The sequence below is a fragment of the Micropterus salmoides genome, unplaced genomic scaffold (genome assembly GCF_014851395.1).
Source record: "Micropterus salmoides isolate LMB-PRFRI ecotype aquatic unplaced genomic scaffold, ASM1485139v1 Ms_hic_scaffold_1, whole genome shotgun sequence".
Taxonomy (NCBI): Eukaryota; Metazoa; Chordata; class Actinopteri; order Centrarchiformes; family Centrarchidae; genus Micropterus; species Micropterus salmoides.
Genome location: NW_024040040.1, coordinates 64,863,142 through 64,881,285, shown reverse-complemented (window position 1 = coordinate 64,881,285; position 18,144 = coordinate 64,863,142). Strand labels below are relative to the sequence as shown.

Sequence of the window (18,144 nt, the reverse complement as noted above, 5' to 3'; positions counted from 1 at the left end):
TTAGCACTGGGGAGATGCAGCAGGAATGGTGGTTCTGCTATGGCCTGCCCCCAGCAAGCACTGTGATTGGCTGGAGCTGCGGACGTGAGGGAGAGGAAACGGAGGGGGTTGGGGGGGTCAGGGAGGAGAGACAGAGGAGGAAGGGGGGAGGGCTGAGAGCTGAAGCAGGAAGCTGCATCTGCATGATAACCTGCCTCTCTCCACCCAGCAGCACAGAGACTCCCCCCCCCCCCCCCCCTTGTCGCCACAGCCTCTGGAGGTGTACGTGCAGAGGTGCAAGGCAGCCACATTATGATGTCATCATCCCTCTTCCTGGTGCATCCCACTCAGCATCAGCTGCTGGATGAAGGGCATCAGTAAGCTGCAAGGTCCAGTCGTGTCCTCAAAGCTCCTATGCACACTAAAGTTGGAGAAACAAACTCGTGACTGACGGTTTCATATCTCCTGTCACTTTAACAAGGCACCCAGAGACATGCTGCACCTGGCATGTTACTCTAACCTTGTAATTGTAATTCTTGACCATTAGAATATGTAAAATAGTCTAAACGCAAGGTTCAGTCACTCAGCTACTCTGGGAGTTTCCAGCTATATAATGTATGTTTTTACCAACTCACCAGTCTGTAGTGTTTCGACAAAAAACAGAAACAGAAATAACAAATATATAGTATAATATACTTTTTTACTGATTGATTTAATAGCAATTTTCTAAATTTTATGTACATTTCACACTTAGGCTACTGTGGCAAAGTAAACATCTGTTTCTGAAAGACTGCTTGGGTCATGGGTTGTAGGGATCCTTGATGTGAAAATGTTTGAGAACCACTGGTTTAGTGTCATGATTCTCGCTTAGCGTTCCCTAGTTCAAATCCCAGACAGGCCCCCAATCAGTGATATATTCCTCATTGAGGGAAACCTGGACATAACTTGTGATATTGAGACTCCCCATGCCTTCAGTTGTACTGGATGACCAGTGAGGTTTGAGTTACAGCTTAACAGACTTTGGTGAGAACTATGCTCAAAAGAACAAACAAATATTAATTACTTATTACAACCCCAACCCTATGCTTCTGTCCGCCATAATAAAAGGATAAAAGCTGCACTTATATTCCTGATCAAGCAGCTAATGAACCCTTTCATCAGCGTTATAGAACTATTGCAGTCATTTTTAGGTCTACTCTCCTGTAATGATGAGTGTTTTGTCTGCAGTAATATTAATTCATCATATTATGGAAAATATTAGACTGATTTGTTAACTGTGACACACTTTTAAAAATGTCCTTTTTTGTGGTTTTTTGAGAGTTTCTTTGAATGCTAATTAGTCCTGTTGCAACAAATCTCAGAATTGCTATACATAGTTATAGACGACTCCCCCCTCCCCCCTGCAGCTTGGGTACGTCACTACGCTCTGCGTAAAGTGACCCATGTCTGCTGACTCGGTGACGTGCAAAGCCTATGACGTCCCTCTTTTTCCCCCCTGAACGGCTGTCATGTAGGACTTCCCTCCTTGATTCCCCTCTATGCTGCCCACAGTTCCCCTCCTCCTGTGTCCCATCTTCTGCCGGCTGCAGTCACGAGTCAGTGAGTGCATGAATGAAAAGAACGGCTTCCCTGTACCGTATACCCCCCCGTGCCCGAAAAGAACTGCTCAAAACAGAGAGAGAGGGGGGAGGGCTTAGCAGTCATTCGCTCTCTGAATATCTTGCCTGGTGTCATGGCTGCTTCAGGGTGACCTTTTCTGGTCACTAATTGATTCAGTGCCCCTACTGAGAAACCACTGACACACAAAGCCATTAAAGCCTCTTTGCATTGCATTATTGTTATATAACCAATTAATTAATACTTAGAAAAAGAAAAGTGCCCATTTAAAGTGTATTAACAGGTTCCAGCTCCTCAAATGTGAGGATTTGCTGCTTTTCACTTCTTTTCATTATCACTAGATGTGTAAATAATTTTTTAAGGCGAGGCGAGGCAAGTGTTGTGTTTTATCTGACTAACCAAAAACCCAAGAAGCTTAAATATAATGTTGTGAAACAGTGTAGTTGCAGTCCTAACTGTAAGGATCCATGGAAGTGTCTCAGCAGTGTTCATTTCATTTTAACATTCACACATGCACAATTGAAAACAGGATTAGGCTTATAGTTGAATTAGACTAGTTTTTACCTCATATCAATGCTACTTATCCTCTTTGCAGACATTTCAAATGTAGCACCTATGTAAAAAATTATAAAACTGCACCTTAAATGACTCAAGTCATAGAAGTAACATGAGTAATATAAAAATGGCACCCTTGCTACATTGTAATTTTGTTTACATATTTAAACCAGTAACCAAATTTGTACTCATTAATTTAACCAATTACTGAATGCCAAGGAATTTTGGTACCATAGGTCTGTTTGTTATTTAGGTAGTGGGATATCTTAAAATAGATTTCAGTTAAATTTATAAAAATATAAAGTTTCATCCCCTTGGAAACATGAATTTGCTACAGGAAAGCTCATATATTCAATAAACATAAAGCTGGCGCCACTGAGGATGGTAGCCTCTGTTTTATGCCGTCCCTCTCTGGTAACATTTACCAGAGAAGAGCTCTTAAATATTGCACTTTCAACTGCTCACACTATTCCACCGCTCCTTATCAAACTAGGAATTTTCCCGGAGTTATTAGTTGGAGGAGCAGCAGCTCTGTATGGAATCTACTGGAGACGCCGAAGGGGGAAACGTGCCGGCGCGCTGGTTAAGCTGAGACAGCAGGGTTTTCGCACTGCGGGCCCATCTATCCACCTGGCGAAAATCCGCTCTTTGGCCAACAAAATGGACGAACGGCTGCTCCTCAATAGAACTAACTCAGACTTCTGCCGCCCTTTGTTTTACTGAATCCTGGATCTCTCCGCACATCCCGGACAGCGCACTTCACCTACCAGATTTAATCTCATCCTTGCAGATCGCGAAAGGGAGCTCACGGGAAAAACACGAGGAGGCGGACTCTGTTTCTATATAAACGAAGGTTGGTGCACAGATGTCACAGTGTTGAAGAAATCATGCAGCCCTCACCTAGAGACATTATTTATAAGCTGTAAACCGTTTTATTCACCGCGGGAGTTTTCCTCGTTTGTTCTGGTCGCTGTTTACTTTCTACCTCAGGCCTGTGTTAGTGAGGCGTTACTACACCTGGCCGACCAGATAACTAACAGACTCCCTGCTGGTTGTTCTTGGGGACTTTAATAAAGCAAACCTCAGTCATGAACTCCCAAAATACAGACAGCATATTAAGTGTCCCACCAGGGACACTAACACACTGGACCACTGCTACACTACATTAAAGTACCACTATTGCTCTGTTCCCCGTGCAGCCTTGGGACTCTCTGATCACTGTCTGGTTCATCTTATCTGAAATCTGCTATCTGTGTTTCTGAGGCTGCAGCTGGACCTGGATGAACTAATCAACACAGCTTTTGTGAGGACATGTGTGTGCCGACTAAAACCTAACGCACATTCAACAACCAAAAACCCTGGTTCACAGCGAAACTCAAGCAGCTTCGTTAGACCAAAGAGGAGGCCTTCAGAAGTGGGAACAACCAGTCCTGTACAACCAGACCAGGAACACGCTGACTAAAGAGGTCAAAGCAGCAAAGAGGAGCTACGCTCAAAAGCTAAATAACAGCTTTGCAGCCAACAATCCTGCGTCAGTGTGGAGAGGCCTGCAGACACTCACTAACTAGAGGAGAACATCCTCCAACACTGCTGGTACTCAACAACTGCCAGACGAGCTGAATGGCTTTTATTGTAGGTTTGAAAAGCTGACAGTCACACCTCTGCCCCGCTCCAACACCATCTTCAAACAGTCACCTTCCCCCTCAGACACACTGCCACCCACCCTCTCTGACCCCTCACCTGCAGTCATGATCTGTGAAGAGGACGTGTCATCTGCCTCATCTGGGACGGTGACGAGTCGGCCTACAGACGTGAGGTTGATCAGCTGGCTCTCTGGTGCAGTCAGAACAACCTGGAGCTTAAGGCGCTCAAAACTGTGGAGATGACCGTGGACTTCAGGAGGAGCCCCCACAGCCATCATCCAGTCTGTTCTCTGCACCTCCATCACTGTCTGGTTTGGATCTGCCACCAAAAAGGACAGGAGCAGACTACAACGGACAGTCAGGACTGCAGAAAAAATCATCGGTTCCAACCTGCCCTCCATTCAGGATTTATACATTTCCAGAGGCAGGAAACAGGCAGGAAACATCACTGCAGATCCATCTCACCCCGGACACAACCTGTTCCAACTTCTCCCCTCTGGTAGGCGCTACAGAGCACTGTACGCCAAAACCAACAGACTCAGGAACAGTTTCTTCCCACAAGCCATCACTCTGATGAACAGCTGATTTCTGACTGACTGTGTCAAGAGCAATTCCTGTGCAATAACCCAGTAACTCTGTCTCTAATCAGCACCTGTTTACCACTTATTATTTATTCATCATTCTCTATTTCAGACCTGTTCATATTGTTATAGTGTCATATTGTATATACTGTATACCAAATCCACCAACCTGAAGTCATAACTCCTGCACAATAATACTTATTTATTCCAGCATGCTCCATCACACTGTGTACATAAGTATATGTATGCATGCATCTGTATGTCACATCCACCTCCGACATGTACATAATAAAGATAATAATATTCTACTCCTGCATCCTTTGCACTCTGATCACTACACTATTTGTCAATATGTCTATATTGTTTTTTTGTTCATAGTGTGTATATTTGTGTTGTCTACACTGTAGCCTGTGTCTGATTTTATTTTATTATTGTGTTATTGTATTATTGTATAAGTAAGCGCATCGTGAGCATTGTACAATCCTGAGTCAAATTCCTTGTATTTGTACACATACCTGGCAATAAAGCTGATTCTGATTCTGAAATTGGATTTTCATCCTCTGGGGAATCTGAATGTGCTCAGTAAATTTGATTTCCTAGCAACTGATTTTGACATTTTTTATTTTGTATAAATATCCAGAACAAATACCAAGGAAATCAGTCTTGTAGATGTTAAGATACAGTATCTCACTTACGATCAAAGTCTTGGACTGATGAATGGACCAAGTGACAGACTAAATGACAAATGTCTCCATCCTAAAGTCCAACTGGTACTGGAATAAGGAAATATCTATTGACCTAATCGTTATCAAATAACAACATATTTGAATTTCTCCTTATTACTTGAAGCACAAACAAAATGCATGTTAAAATAGATGCAGCTGTTTGAACTCAAACAGTTGAAAGGTTCATAGTAAGAAATGAACATCGCTTTGCAGCGAAGAGGCCCCTCGTACTTGTGAACTTCCTGCTCATCATATTATCATGCTCCAGTAATCTCTTTTATTCCTACTACACACATGCTGTGTACTGGGGCCAGAGAGAGGAAGAGACTGGAATCCTGCAGGAGATTTGCAGTCACACACACACACACACGTGTCAACGGGCATATGGGGTGGGTAGTATAAAGAACTATTGAACAATGCAGCCACAGTGCACTGAAAATCAGTTTGTTGAAGCTCATAATGAGTGTTTTTACTGGAGAGTATATCAATGTATTTCAGTCTATGTTTTTCCTCTTTGCTAATATATTTTCCTGTTTCATTTTGTCTGCCATGGTGATGCTGGTGCTTCCTTTCTGCTCTGAATAATGTATTTTGTAATGTAAAAAAACAACAAAAAAACATTACTGTCATTATGCATATAATGTTAGTTAATCATAATTTAAATTTAATTTCAGATTAAAAATCTGGATATATGAAAACTTGGAAATGTTTATTCTCCCTGTCATTAAAACATTAGGGAAAGTCTCTCTTAACTTTAATTTACCTTCCCGTCTTTGTTTCTTCATATTCCATTTGTTTGATTTGTATTTTAATTTCTTGTTTTAAGCTTGAAATGTTTTAATCTTGATATTCTGCCATAAACCACCCTGTAATCTTGTTTTGGGAGGTGCGGTTTAAAATAAAGTTTATAAATATTATCACCAAATTTTAGTAATATAATAGTAATAGTGATATAATTACGGGATTAGGTCCAGCCAATATCCCTGTTTCCTATGATCTTCACGAGTTAATGATAGGAAACAAAACATACCAGAACAACTGATCTGACACCAGGTGGCAGCATTTAACAGACAATAACACCAGACTGAATTTGGATCTAAAGGGGCACTCCACTGATTTTACACATGAAGCTCAGTTTACTGATCATGTTCATGCTCATTAATTATTTCAGCAAGGGCTTGGAGACTACAATATATATAACAAAACTCAGTATGTCAAACTAGAGACATCGAGTTTGAAGATGTGGATGTTTTTTAAATCTGCCCCACAGGTTTAGGAAGTGCAACAATAAATTGCTAGGGTACCTCTTTACCCCTGTAAAAGGTTGATTGAGAGGGTTAGTAATGGTCTCTTAAAAGTGAAGTTGAAGAGACTATACATAATTTTACCACTTGAATACGCATAGTGTAATGCTGGATTTATATTCGTAAAGTAATGTGCATACTCTGCCGTGGACGTCAGACAGGAAGAGGCCTAGGAAAGGGAGCCCGTGGAGTCAAGGACTAAGATTTTTCAGTGTTTATTTAGAGCACCCTGCACCAGATGTTTCACTTTTTTCAGTGTGAGTAGAGTATAAAGAATGTATTAACAAACACAGTCTTTGTTTTATATAGTATGGATTAATTATTTGTAGACTAAGGTTTGTCTTTGTTGGAGTGGCCTCGTGTATAAAGGTGGGAGGTTGATGATCCTCTGGAGTCAGTTCATCGGGACACTTGCAGTAAGTGTCAGTCCAACAGTCACAGATGTAGCTTGGTTCTCTGTTTGTTATGCTTCACCTCTTCTTTTGTCTTTTTTTTCTCTTTCTTTTGTCCCATAACACCAACTAAACCTTATTGGGTCTAGTGAAAATATCAACTAAAATGTATTTTTACACTGGTTAACTGTAACTTCCTGTGTTAGCCACCTTGCCAGTCCTTACATATGAAGTTAAGGGTACTGGTGTGCGCTGAGGTCTGACACGGTGTCATTCTTGATACAGCCACTAGGAGTTGCAAAAAAGTGAAATTTATAAATCTCACACTTTGGGGGATTAAGATTGAAAATCTCTTTTCAAAGAGCGTCCTATGCAGGAGGAAGTCGTTAATTAAAAGTTTCAAAAATACAACCCAACAACACAGAAATCATAAAATGTTAAAAATTAGTACACAATAATTGACAGCTAAAATTACAAACAATGACAATTAATAGAATCAGCCTTAAAGTTGTTCTTAAATGATTTAAAATTGCCAAGAGAGACAAGGTCTTTCAATTTAAAAAGATTTTGTAGGGAGTTCCAAGCAGATGGGGCAGAGTACATCCGTTCTAACACTTGGGACAGTTAACAAAATGAAGTCCTGTGAACAGAGACAGTACCCCCCCCCCCCCCCCCCCCAAATGTGACTGAAGTTGCAGGCCAGTTTTTTCTAAACAGAGAAGGGGAGGTGACCTTTCCAATGAAACCAAATGGGAACAACTGCAGGTCATCTGGGCAGTAAACTCAAGGCCTGCTACCTCTGAGTTCACTGTGATGTTTTTCTGTCTCATCTAAGTTTCACCAACTCTGCTTCATAAGAAGTTTTTTTTCGGTGTCTTCAGTCATTTTAGTTCTTTAAATAGACTTGTGAATTAAAATAGCTGCAAGGGCTCTTGTACAGTAAGAATTGGGGGTATCACTTCATCGGAGGACTGGCTGTTAAAAATAGCCTGACTGCTGCCCACAAGTGTTGAGCCAAGGAGGACAGGCTGTCTCGAGAAACCTAAAAAGGTCTCATAAGGCTTTCAGTGTTGGGATTTGCCAGCAAATGATCTCAAAACATCTTTCTAATCACTCTAAAGGTATTAATTATTAATCATGTTAGAAAAGGAAATTCTGCCAGTTATGGGAAGACTCTCAGTATGCCATTTTAACTTCATTTTAAAGACTTACCTAAATGAGTTATTATTGTGTGGAAACAGTATTTCGCATTCAAAATCCAGCCTCCATAAGCATTTTACAAACATAATGTTCTTTCAACCTTCCACCAAAGGTTTTTTTTCAAATCCTTAAATTTAATAAATGCAGTGGATGAAACATACCTCTAAATAATTCAATGAAATTGCAGGTACAGATGCACACTCTTCATCTCCAAAGTGCAGAATGAGAACAAAATTTGGGGGTAAATGCTATATATAGTCTTAAGTGCGGCCATACATGGGGTGGAAGGGGAACGGCATTCCTCCAGTGAGAGGGTAATATTTTTGTTACCATCAGCAAGTGCTTCCCAAGCGGCATCAGGCTGGTCTGCCACCGCTTTGCGCTGTTTTAATCTCTTGGGGTAAGTCACTTTTTTATATATATATTTGCTCTGTAGTAGGCTACTTTTATTGGAGAAATAACTTGCAGCTCAGAGTAGGAAGAGAAGGAATCTGCTGTCAAGTGTGGGATAAGTGAAATGTGCTGTTATAATGAATGGCTGTAGATAATCTGCCTCCTGTGTGGGAAACAGCAGCGGTCTGTTGTAGTCTCCCTGAGCAGCACTCCCTCACATACCAGGGCATTAAGGGGTTGCTGACCCGCTTTTTCTAATTTGTATCAGCTAAAAAGACTCAGATAAAAGTGTTCTTGTGTTGAAATAATTGATTATACAGATTGGAAGCATAATTAGACCGATGCAGAGTGTGGGTTTGACAACTGGTTTAGAAGTCTTGTTCAGTTTAAAGCCTATATCGCCTGATCAGTCTTATTTTCTGCATGATGGTTTTCATTAAATAAAATAAGGGCTGTGCACTGCTGGTAATGACTCTATTTGTTTCATTTTCCAATCATGGAATAGGCAGACTGCTGCAAGCTATTCATAGCTAAGCTGTGTGAGGTTGTAAGGTGAAACATTTGAAGTGCTGAGCTCTGATATACGTTACTGTTCTGATGCCTCCTAAATGTGGGACTTCGACATGTCCGCTTCTGAGATAAATATGTTCATTTGATATTTTTGTATTCTTTAAATATCAGTGTTTTAGCCATGGTAATTTATTATGCATGATATGAATATAACCACATAAATGATTTTTGAGAAATCACTTTACACTTTACTGAGGTATGATTGTAATGAAGATACATTCATTAATGCAGGGTTAACAAAAGTATCAGCGGTGTGCATTTAAAAGATGACAACATCTACTTGGAAAAATGTGTATCACAGACTTCTTAATGGCTGCTGTAACAATAACAGCAAAGGACAGACTTGTATTGACATTGTTAACATGTTTGGTCTCCCCCTCCCCCTGGTGCTGTTGGCCAGGTCTCCTTGAAGTGTTCCAGTCATGCCTTCCAAAGTCATACCTTGGTATCAGAAGAAGCATGTGAGCCGTATCAAAACTGATTATGCTTGTCATCACAGTACATGTGTTGTCAAGCAGCAGCAGCAGCAGCAGCAGCAAAGGTATGGAGGTTCACCTGCCACTTTGAAAAGCACAGCTGCTTTGCCGGGTAGAGCAACAAACATGCATAGCGCCGCTGCTGAGGGGCAGATCTGAGGATCTTCATGTTCCTGCTGCATATCCGTCTGCTTCCTAGCTGGCCGTCCATTTGTCTTCTGACGTCAGATTTAAAGCGGTGCAGGGCCAGATTTGAATAAACAAATCTGTCCATTGCAACGTGATGAAGGCCAATAATGACTGCAGTTATTGAGAGCGCATTCTGGATGACTCCTAAACAGCAGCCAGCTAGCCCTTCATCCACAAAAGAGTCGGACTCTTCAGTGTTAGACCTTTTTAAGAAGCACTAAAACAGTATGACAAGCATTCACATCCATAGCTTTTCTGTCAAATTAATATTTAACCACGCCAGATATTGGTTACATTTCATACGCAAAGCATACATATCCATCCATCCATCCATCGTCAACCGCTTATCCTGTGTACAGGGTCGTGGGGGGCTGGAGCCAATCCCAGCTTACATTGGGCGAAAGGCGGGGTCCACCCTGGACAGGTCGCCAGTCCATCGCATGGCCACACATAGACAGACAACCACTCATGCTCACACTCACACCTAAGGACAATTTTTGGAGACACCAATTAACCTAGCCTGCGTGTCTACGGATAGTGGGAGGAAGCCGGAGCACCTGGAGAGAACCACGGGGAGAACATGCAAACTCCACACAGAAAGGCCGGCGCAACCGGGGTTTGAACCCACGACCTTCTTGCTGAACCTGAATAGCCAACATTGGTGGTTTTACATGCCAAGTTCACTACCTCTGCACACAGCATTAAAGCGAAGACATTAGAATCATATTTGTAACATAGCAGATGTGATTTTTCCTCCATGGCTGCTTAACTTGATAATTCACTGTAAATCACAAAACAACTTAGTGGTTTTACGTATTTGTGTTTCTTGATGCAGAAATAGGTCTAGAAAATGTTGTTACCATTATCTCTCGCTGCCAACTGGAGTTGTCAGTGTGTCAACTTGCCCGAAGGCCGTGAGCACAGACCATGTGGTATTTTATGACTCAAAGTCAAGGAACAAATGTTAACTCGTTCTACAGAGAGTGAGAATGTGTAGTGTCTTAGTTAACACATTGCTGACAAGAGAAAATTCAAGATATGCGTGTTGAATAAGATGAGAGGCTAGAAGTTTTAAGCATGGTACTTAGTGGTAATCAGTGGGAATGCACATTCATCCCTCTGTGTGATGCTATTTGTTCGTCCCGCCTGTCCGCCTAACGTTGATTTGTCCAACCTAAAGCTTTCAGGAAAGTACCTTAAAACACTGCATTCACGGAGATGCAGACCAGTCAAAACCAAACAAGTGAAAATGTGCGACAGCATTCAAAAAACGTTGTTGGAACGTTTTGAAATGGTCATCAATAAGTCTGTAGCCCCTTCTCATTCAGGGGTCCAGAAACTCTGCAGCTACAGCCCTGGATGGGGCTACAGATCATGCTAGTGCTACTGATGCGCTACAGCTTCTGCTAGTTTTATTTCTTTTGTCATCAGAGACATGTATGTATTTTACTAGATTGCTGTAGCGTGCTTTTAAAAAGTCCAACTGTGCTGTTTAACATAGTTTAACCTGTGATGAGGGCAGAACATAAAACTGTCTCAAGTCCCAGATCTGAGCCACTACAAGCCAAGATCTAATAATGGGTCATTCTGTTGAAAGATGCCATGTTGTCATGTAGCCCCTGCCTTGTTTCCGAAGCAGAACACTCCCCTGAATCTGACCTACATCTGAGGCCAGTGTTCAGAGCTGTATACATTCTAATATCATTTCTGACCAGTTATCTCATCAGAGTGATTGGAAAACAAGGGCTGAGTGTTTTTAAGTGACAGTTTTTATTCAGAACATGTCAGTTGTCTGTTGATTTGATCAACCATATCCTTCAAAAAGAGTGCAGCACCATGAAAGTGCACAGTGTATGAGGCAGTGGCAACAAGTCTGTTTAGTAAAAATATGTACGAATAGATGTTTTTAGGATACTTTATAGATGGTATAGGAGTATATTATACGCTGTATACAAAGCAAGGTAGAGATGGGTCTACAACAACAAGTACAAAGGAGAAACCACAAATATATTCTAGAAGTTAAATTTGGATTGGCACCATATTCTGTCCATCCCTTTTAAACTCAAATTAAAACATGATTACAGAGAAGGATACCTTCATTTGTGAGCTCTTGGGACCGTTTTGTACCACTGTATTGGTACTTCAAACTCAAAAAAAAAAAAAAAACTCAGGTGAATCATGGGAGATTTTAGGGCAGCGACTGCTTCTGCAAAACTAAAACCTGAAAGTCCGTTATGGTGGAATTTCCTTTGAATTTCTGTTTCTTTAATGATGGACCTCCTCCTGACAGGAAATCAAGCTCTAAATCGGTAAACCAGGTGCAGGCCCAGGCCACAGAGGCTATGGCGGAACCAGCGTATACCATACCGGCGTTCCGGGAGAGGTGAGTTCCCATTGGTTGCTGTCATACTGTATGCTATTTTAGGTGTAAGGTAATACTGAACTACAGTCTCTACTAGCTGACCCCAGTCAAGACAGCACATTTCTTCAGTGTTACTAGTTGTACATTTTACAGTGATGAAATTGTAAAGATTTTGAATTGTGTTTCATATTAATAAGGCGGCTGTCTATGAGATGTTTTAAATGAACTCTGTTTGGCTGATGGACACACTTTATCAGTGATGAATGAGCTCACCAGAACAGATGAAACACAGAAAAGTGATTCTGGCAAATATTAGTGCTCGATATAGAGAGAATGTCAGTTGTTGTTTGATGATATTTCTGAGAGTTAACTGGAAATAATTATAAATCCCCAGAGCTTGAATCTAATCTGCAGATATACTGTATTCTTCCACTTCTGCCTGCAACTTTAGTTCCTACTTTACCTTTAATTGTGAGATGAAGATGATGCAAAAGGAAATGGCAGAAGAAAAAATAAAATAAAAAAATAAAGTTTCCAAGTCTAAAGTTTGCCAAAAAGGTGTTTTAATATTTCACTTTAAGACTGTATGAGATAAACTGAAAGTGTAACTCATTGTTGACATCCAGTGACTCTAAAATTATTAATCTGTATTAATATTTATGGAGTTGGTTCCTAGAGTTGTGGTGGATCACTTTAAATTGTGTGTTGGTAGGACTGCTGAGGGGACTGAGGAGTACCAGCGAGTGACCACGAAGGTTGGGAAAGGACTGACTGTTATTCAGGAGGAGCTCCACCGGATGAGGATGACCACCAAGGCCCAAGTGGAGAGTCTTGCTATCCAGAGAGAGGTAAGGAGCCAATCGCACAACATCTGACATTTCACATCACATGCAGATGACAACTCAACTGTATGTCTATCTTTTTTACAGACCACCTGGTCTTGTTGACACGCTGCATCAATGCACTGTCCAGATTAATGATTTTGTATGTCAATATGTTCTCCAGTTCAATGCACAAAATTTAGATAACTGTATTGGCTGCGAGTGCATACCAAAATAAATGACTGAACTTGAAAAGTCTAAGAAAGTAGAACTCATTACTCCTCACCTCCCCCTGTATCATAGAAGCAAGTTACAGTGTCATAAATCACTGCATACTGTAACTTAACAGCAGGATACACTCTTTCAAATCAGAAATCAGAAATACTTTATTGATCCCCGAGGGGAAATTCTTGTAAAAGGGAGGGAGAAGGGAACTTTTGGTCTGTGCATTTAACCCATCCTAATTAGCAGCAGTGGGCTGCCATCGTATTGCGCCCTGGGAGCAGTTCGGGGTTCAAGGCCTTGATCAGGGGCCCCTTTGGCAATGCTTCTTGCCAGGCTCAATCCGGTGAATCACCGAGTGTCAAGCCATGTTCTAACAGACTGTGCTAAGGCCGCCCCAAATGCTTTTCCTGTCGGTTATGGACCTCTCAGGTGAACCTGTTGCTAACTTTTCTTAGGGTGAGGATTAAGACTAATATTTAGTTATTTATGCTGTAGAAAAAGACTACCGGTGGATCTGAGGCACACCCAAACTTTGACCACCTTTAAAGCAAGCCTACTCCATTCTTGTTTCCAATTGCCTTTTGATGATGTAATTTTTATGTCTCCCCGCGACCCTGTACGCAGGATAAGCGGTTGATGATGGATGGATGGATTTTTATGTCTTTATTTGTTGTTGGCAGCATTTCTCTGTTTCCAAAATTCTGCTTTAATACATATTTTCTTCAATCTATAGTTATGATGATCAAGCATCTAAAGTCACATTTATAAAGTTTATTAACCTCATTGTATGTAGTGATTAACTTTACCAGATAACAACGCAAATATATTACTAAAGGAAGTGTTTTTGATCAACATTTCTCAATAGTAGAGTGGACGTTTAATGAGTCCACAACATTTTACTTTAAAACATTGTGCAATACAGTAAATATCCCACTGTTTATGAAGGTGCTATGTAAATGAACGTGTCTTGCTCTGTCTCGTCTTGCTGTAAGAAGACAAATGGATGAATGCTGAAGTTAAAAGTTGTGCTGCTCTGTTGACTGCTGACCTCACCTCTTTAATCCCTCTAGTCTGAGCAGGTCTGGGCAGAGTGATGTCAGCTGGGAAATGTTGATGATGACAACATGTTGGCATAGACATAGATATATCTTCTCTTCACAGAAATGACTGCTCTGTCTATTAACCATGCATTGTAAACAAACTTAAAGATGATAACCAGCACTTTAGTCCCAGTCACTGTTTCTTTTCAAATACAGTACAACATGAGCCCGTTTAGCTAAAATATATCATTCTCCTGTGACATGTGTGCTGCGTCATATACATTCACTTGATGCAGTTTACTTTCTCCAGGTTAAGGATATGATGACCAAGAGGGTGGATTTGTTGGATGATATCCCCAAGATGCCAGACTTCCTGGTTGCCCTGAGGCCCCACACCGTGTGGGAGAAGACTCCTGTCAAACTGTTCTGCACTGTGCAGGGAAACCCACGGCCCGTTGTCAAATGGTCAGAATATTCACATCTCAGGGGTTTTAGATTTGACCTCAGTTTTCTTTTAATGTCAGAATGAGCAGAACCACATTTAAACCATTAAAGTTTATGGCATCCAAGTTTAATCATGAGTGGTGATGAGTTTATAAGAGCGGTAGCTGATTACACTACTTACATATTTGTATACATGTATTTTCTTAATTGAATTGAATTTTTATTTAACTTTATTTTGGTAAAAATTTTAATCTTGATATTGTAAGGACTAGTTAGCATGTATGTTGGCATTCCCGTGGCTCAGGAGGTAGAGCGGGTTGCCCATTAATTGTTAATGAAGATCGGCGGTTGAATCCCTGGCTTCTCCAGGCTGCATGTCGAAGTGTCCTTGGGCAAGATACTGACCCCCAAATTGCCCCTGGTGGCTCTTCCATCGGCATGTGAGTGTTAGTTTCTGTTGGAGCACACAGGCTCAGTGAATGAATATTTGTGAATGGTGAGTGCGATGTAGTGTAAAAGCTTTTACATTTACTTTAATCCATTTAAAACCAATGGGCATTGTTAGCATACCCTGCCACCACTTTGTAAATATCTGCTGCTATTTAAGTACCTAACATTGATTCCTGACTGTTTGCAGGTATAAAGGAGGAGTGCCAGTTGACCCACTTAGTGCCCCAGGAAAGTACAAGATTGATAACAAGTATGGAGTCCACAGTTTGATCATTAGCAGGTATGGCACAAACACATCTTCAATTTTGTTGTATTAATAACTTTATTATGGTTTGGTTTCAAATGAGAGAATCCTGATACCACAAGTCGGAAGAATGTGTCAAAGTACCAAAAGGAAACACCTCACACTCCACTACTATTGTGAGAATGATCATTACTATCTCATCTGCTTACCGCACACTGCAGCGAGTAAGATGGTGTCATATACTTGCAAGAAATCACAAAGGAAGTCATTTTTGAAACTCAAACACACGGTCTGTACCTCTTGATGCTATTAGAAGAAACACACAACATATGACCTTGTCTTGCACAGCTTCACAAAAGTCTGGAACTATGAAATGTGTAAAATATAAAAGAAACTGTGTTACAAGGGCGAAAGCAAAATAACAGATGGGGTTTAGAGTTAACTATTGCTAAATAATGTCCCCTGTTACTCTCCCTTTAATGTTTATTATTATTGTGCTCTACCTTCACTTTGGGTGTCAAAAATGAAAAGACATGTGGCTAGAGACAGAGAGGGGAGACTGTTGAGGGCTGGGCCCGGCTGACTGGCCTGTTCGTCATCTTTAAGACTCCTCAGCTGTTCGTGTCAAAGTGCTGCCCTTTGCGTCATTCGAGCCACGAATTCCTCCCACTGCTCTCTCTCTCTCTCTCTCTCTCTCTCTCTTTCTTTCTCTCTGAGGCATTGAATATCTCCGGTCTTTGCATTAAAGGGTCAGCGAGGAGATGTCGTTTATGTTGTTTAAGAATTTTCTCACTCAGACTCCAAGTGAAAAGCTCTGTTAGAAGAAGAACACAGACTCAGTTTGTGTCCCCAACAGCTGAGAAAAGGGATCGGCTTTTAAAATAGTTCCTTCCATGGTGAAGGTCACATTTCTTCCTTCTATTCTCACACTCAGACTCCTCTTCAATCGCTGTCACGAGGGCGCCACTGCCTTGGTGCACCTTGTTTTCAGTGCCCCCCCAACATGTGAGATCATTTTTCAAAAGAGGTCGAACACAATGTCATAATCAAACGTAGACTTAAGGAGTTTACAAACTTGAAGAGCATCAGTTCTTCAACATTAGAACAAAAATACAATGTAATGTTAGCTGTCGTCAGCTATTCACCAGCTCATCACAGACACTAGCACAGACTTTCTGTCTATTTAGTACTACGTTAGTTTGGGACTTCCACAGTTGATGGCATGACTTGTGTGTTAGACAAAAAATTTCTAAGATGAAACTCTTCACTACAGACGTCAAGGGTTCTTTTCCCAAAACGTAAAGTTATTTGCATTTGTTGATAGTAGGACTCAGTATGTACGTAAAGTTACCCTGCTTGTACGTACACAGATGGCTGCTATTTTATGAACATTAAATTTGTTGTAATAGAAAAGCCGATATGTTAGCAAGCTAACAGAAAACAGGCCAACTCCATGTCAATCTTCATCCCCATCCTCAATTTCAGTGCTCGCTATTTTCGTAGCTTCCTATTGCATTCATGCTCACAACACCTGGTTATTACAAGTCCCGCCCTGAAACGCCCAGAAATGTGGCGAAAACAGCAAAATAACAATATTTAGGCGAGGGGAGGGTCTCAGCCACCATCACACACTTTTAGTGATGATTGAGAGGGATTATGTTTATTACATTATGACATGTTTCTATGCCTCTTGAAGGTGTGTTGTGAGTGATACCGCTGAGTACAGTGCTGTGGCCACCAACCAGCATGGCACGGCTACCAGCAAGGCTACAGTTATTGTGAAGAGTAAGTCATTCTCTTATTCTGGCTCTGCAGTGTTCAGACATTGTTCACCTGTCATGTTTCTTTCTGTAATCATGATTTTCTATTCTTCACAGGAGCATCAGGAGCCGGCGAGTCCTGCCATCTTGGTCTAGGTGAGGAGGAGAGAGGGGGTGGGAGCCGAGGATCCAGATGGAGGGGGCGGGGGTCTTTAAATTTAAATTTTTTTTGTTGGAATCTGGCCCAGACGCAACCAGTTCTACCACATGGGATCAGCTGGCTACAAATAGCAGTGCATGTGAGAAGCCTGATAAGCAGGGGAAACTATTGTAAGAAGCTGATGTGATAGTTCAGCCTTTGATATAATTTAACCTTCATATACTTTTGATTAGGCCATAAAAGGGTGATTATTAGACACATTAGACACATGCATTCTTTTCTTTTTTTTTTTTATTATGTTTTTGCACACCATGAGGTGACAGGCGAATAAAATCCTGCACAATGTTGATCACTTACACAACTTTACTAGCAACACCCCTGTCCTTGCTCTTCATACCATCACCAACGTCTTGTGTAAGACAGCAGTTCCAAAACAGAGATTGGAGAATTCCCATTCTGCCATTGGAAAATGCAGAAACAATCAAGTTTACATGCATGCTTGACATTACTGTATTATTTTGAACCCTACATCATCAGCATCATTCTGGTCTTTTATAATGTCCACCTTTAAATTACGTACCCCAAATAGTTATGAAATGTTAATGATGATTAACAGTGATGTCTCAACCTCTTGCCCAGTGCCTCATCTGACTGAGATCCATGCCAGTAAGCTGGAGGTCACCCTGCTTGATCGGTTCTCAGTGAGCTTTGGCGTGGAGGGCGGCTCCATCAGTCTGGTGTGTAGCATGGTGGTCGTCCCCGACCTCCCCAACCTACCGCCCCTCGCCCAGTGGTACAGGGATGGTAAGACTTTTCTTTATTCATTCGATCGTGTACAGAGTTGACATCAAGGACACAACCAATTTTGCTCCATTCTAGTTTCTTCTTTTATTATTTTTATTTTATTTGCATTTCAATTTTATTTTATTTTAAATATCTATTTATTTATCCATTCCTTTCCGTAGCTTCCCCAGAGTCAAGCAGCTGGTTGTTTCTGTATTTTGGTCCCTCCTC

The 18,144-nt window shown here is 41.2% G+C and overlaps 1 protein-coding gene across 3 annotated transcripts in view; it reads left to right on the top strand.

Annotated features, from left to right (window-relative positions):
* Positions 1–8,226: 8,226 nt before the first annotated feature.
* Positions 8,227–18,144, top strand: part of myom2a (myomesin 2a) — a 33,794-nt gene continuing 23,876 nt past the window's right edge. For 2 of the 3 annotated variants that reach the window (XM_038711758.1, XM_038711772.1), the window contains exons 1-8: positions 8,227–8,396; positions 11,915–12,007; positions 12,699–12,834; positions 14,383–14,537; positions 15,154–15,246; positions 16,907–16,995; positions 17,088–17,126; positions 17,770–17,934. In XM_038711758.1, coding sequence (XP_038567686.1) covers positions 8,242–8,396; positions 11,915–12,007; positions 12,699–12,834; positions 14,383–14,537; positions 15,154–15,246; positions 16,907–16,995; positions 17,088–17,126; positions 17,770–17,934 — 925 coding nt within the window. In that variant the 5' untranslated portion in view covers positions 8,227–8,241. Of the gene's footprint in view, positions 8,397–9,359; positions 9,501–11,914; positions 12,008–12,698; positions 12,835–14,382; positions 14,538–15,153; positions 15,247–16,906; positions 16,996–17,087; positions 17,127–17,769; positions 17,935–18,144 lie in introns of all 3 variants that reach the window. The other variant, XM_038711763.1, reaches the window with a different exon arrangement.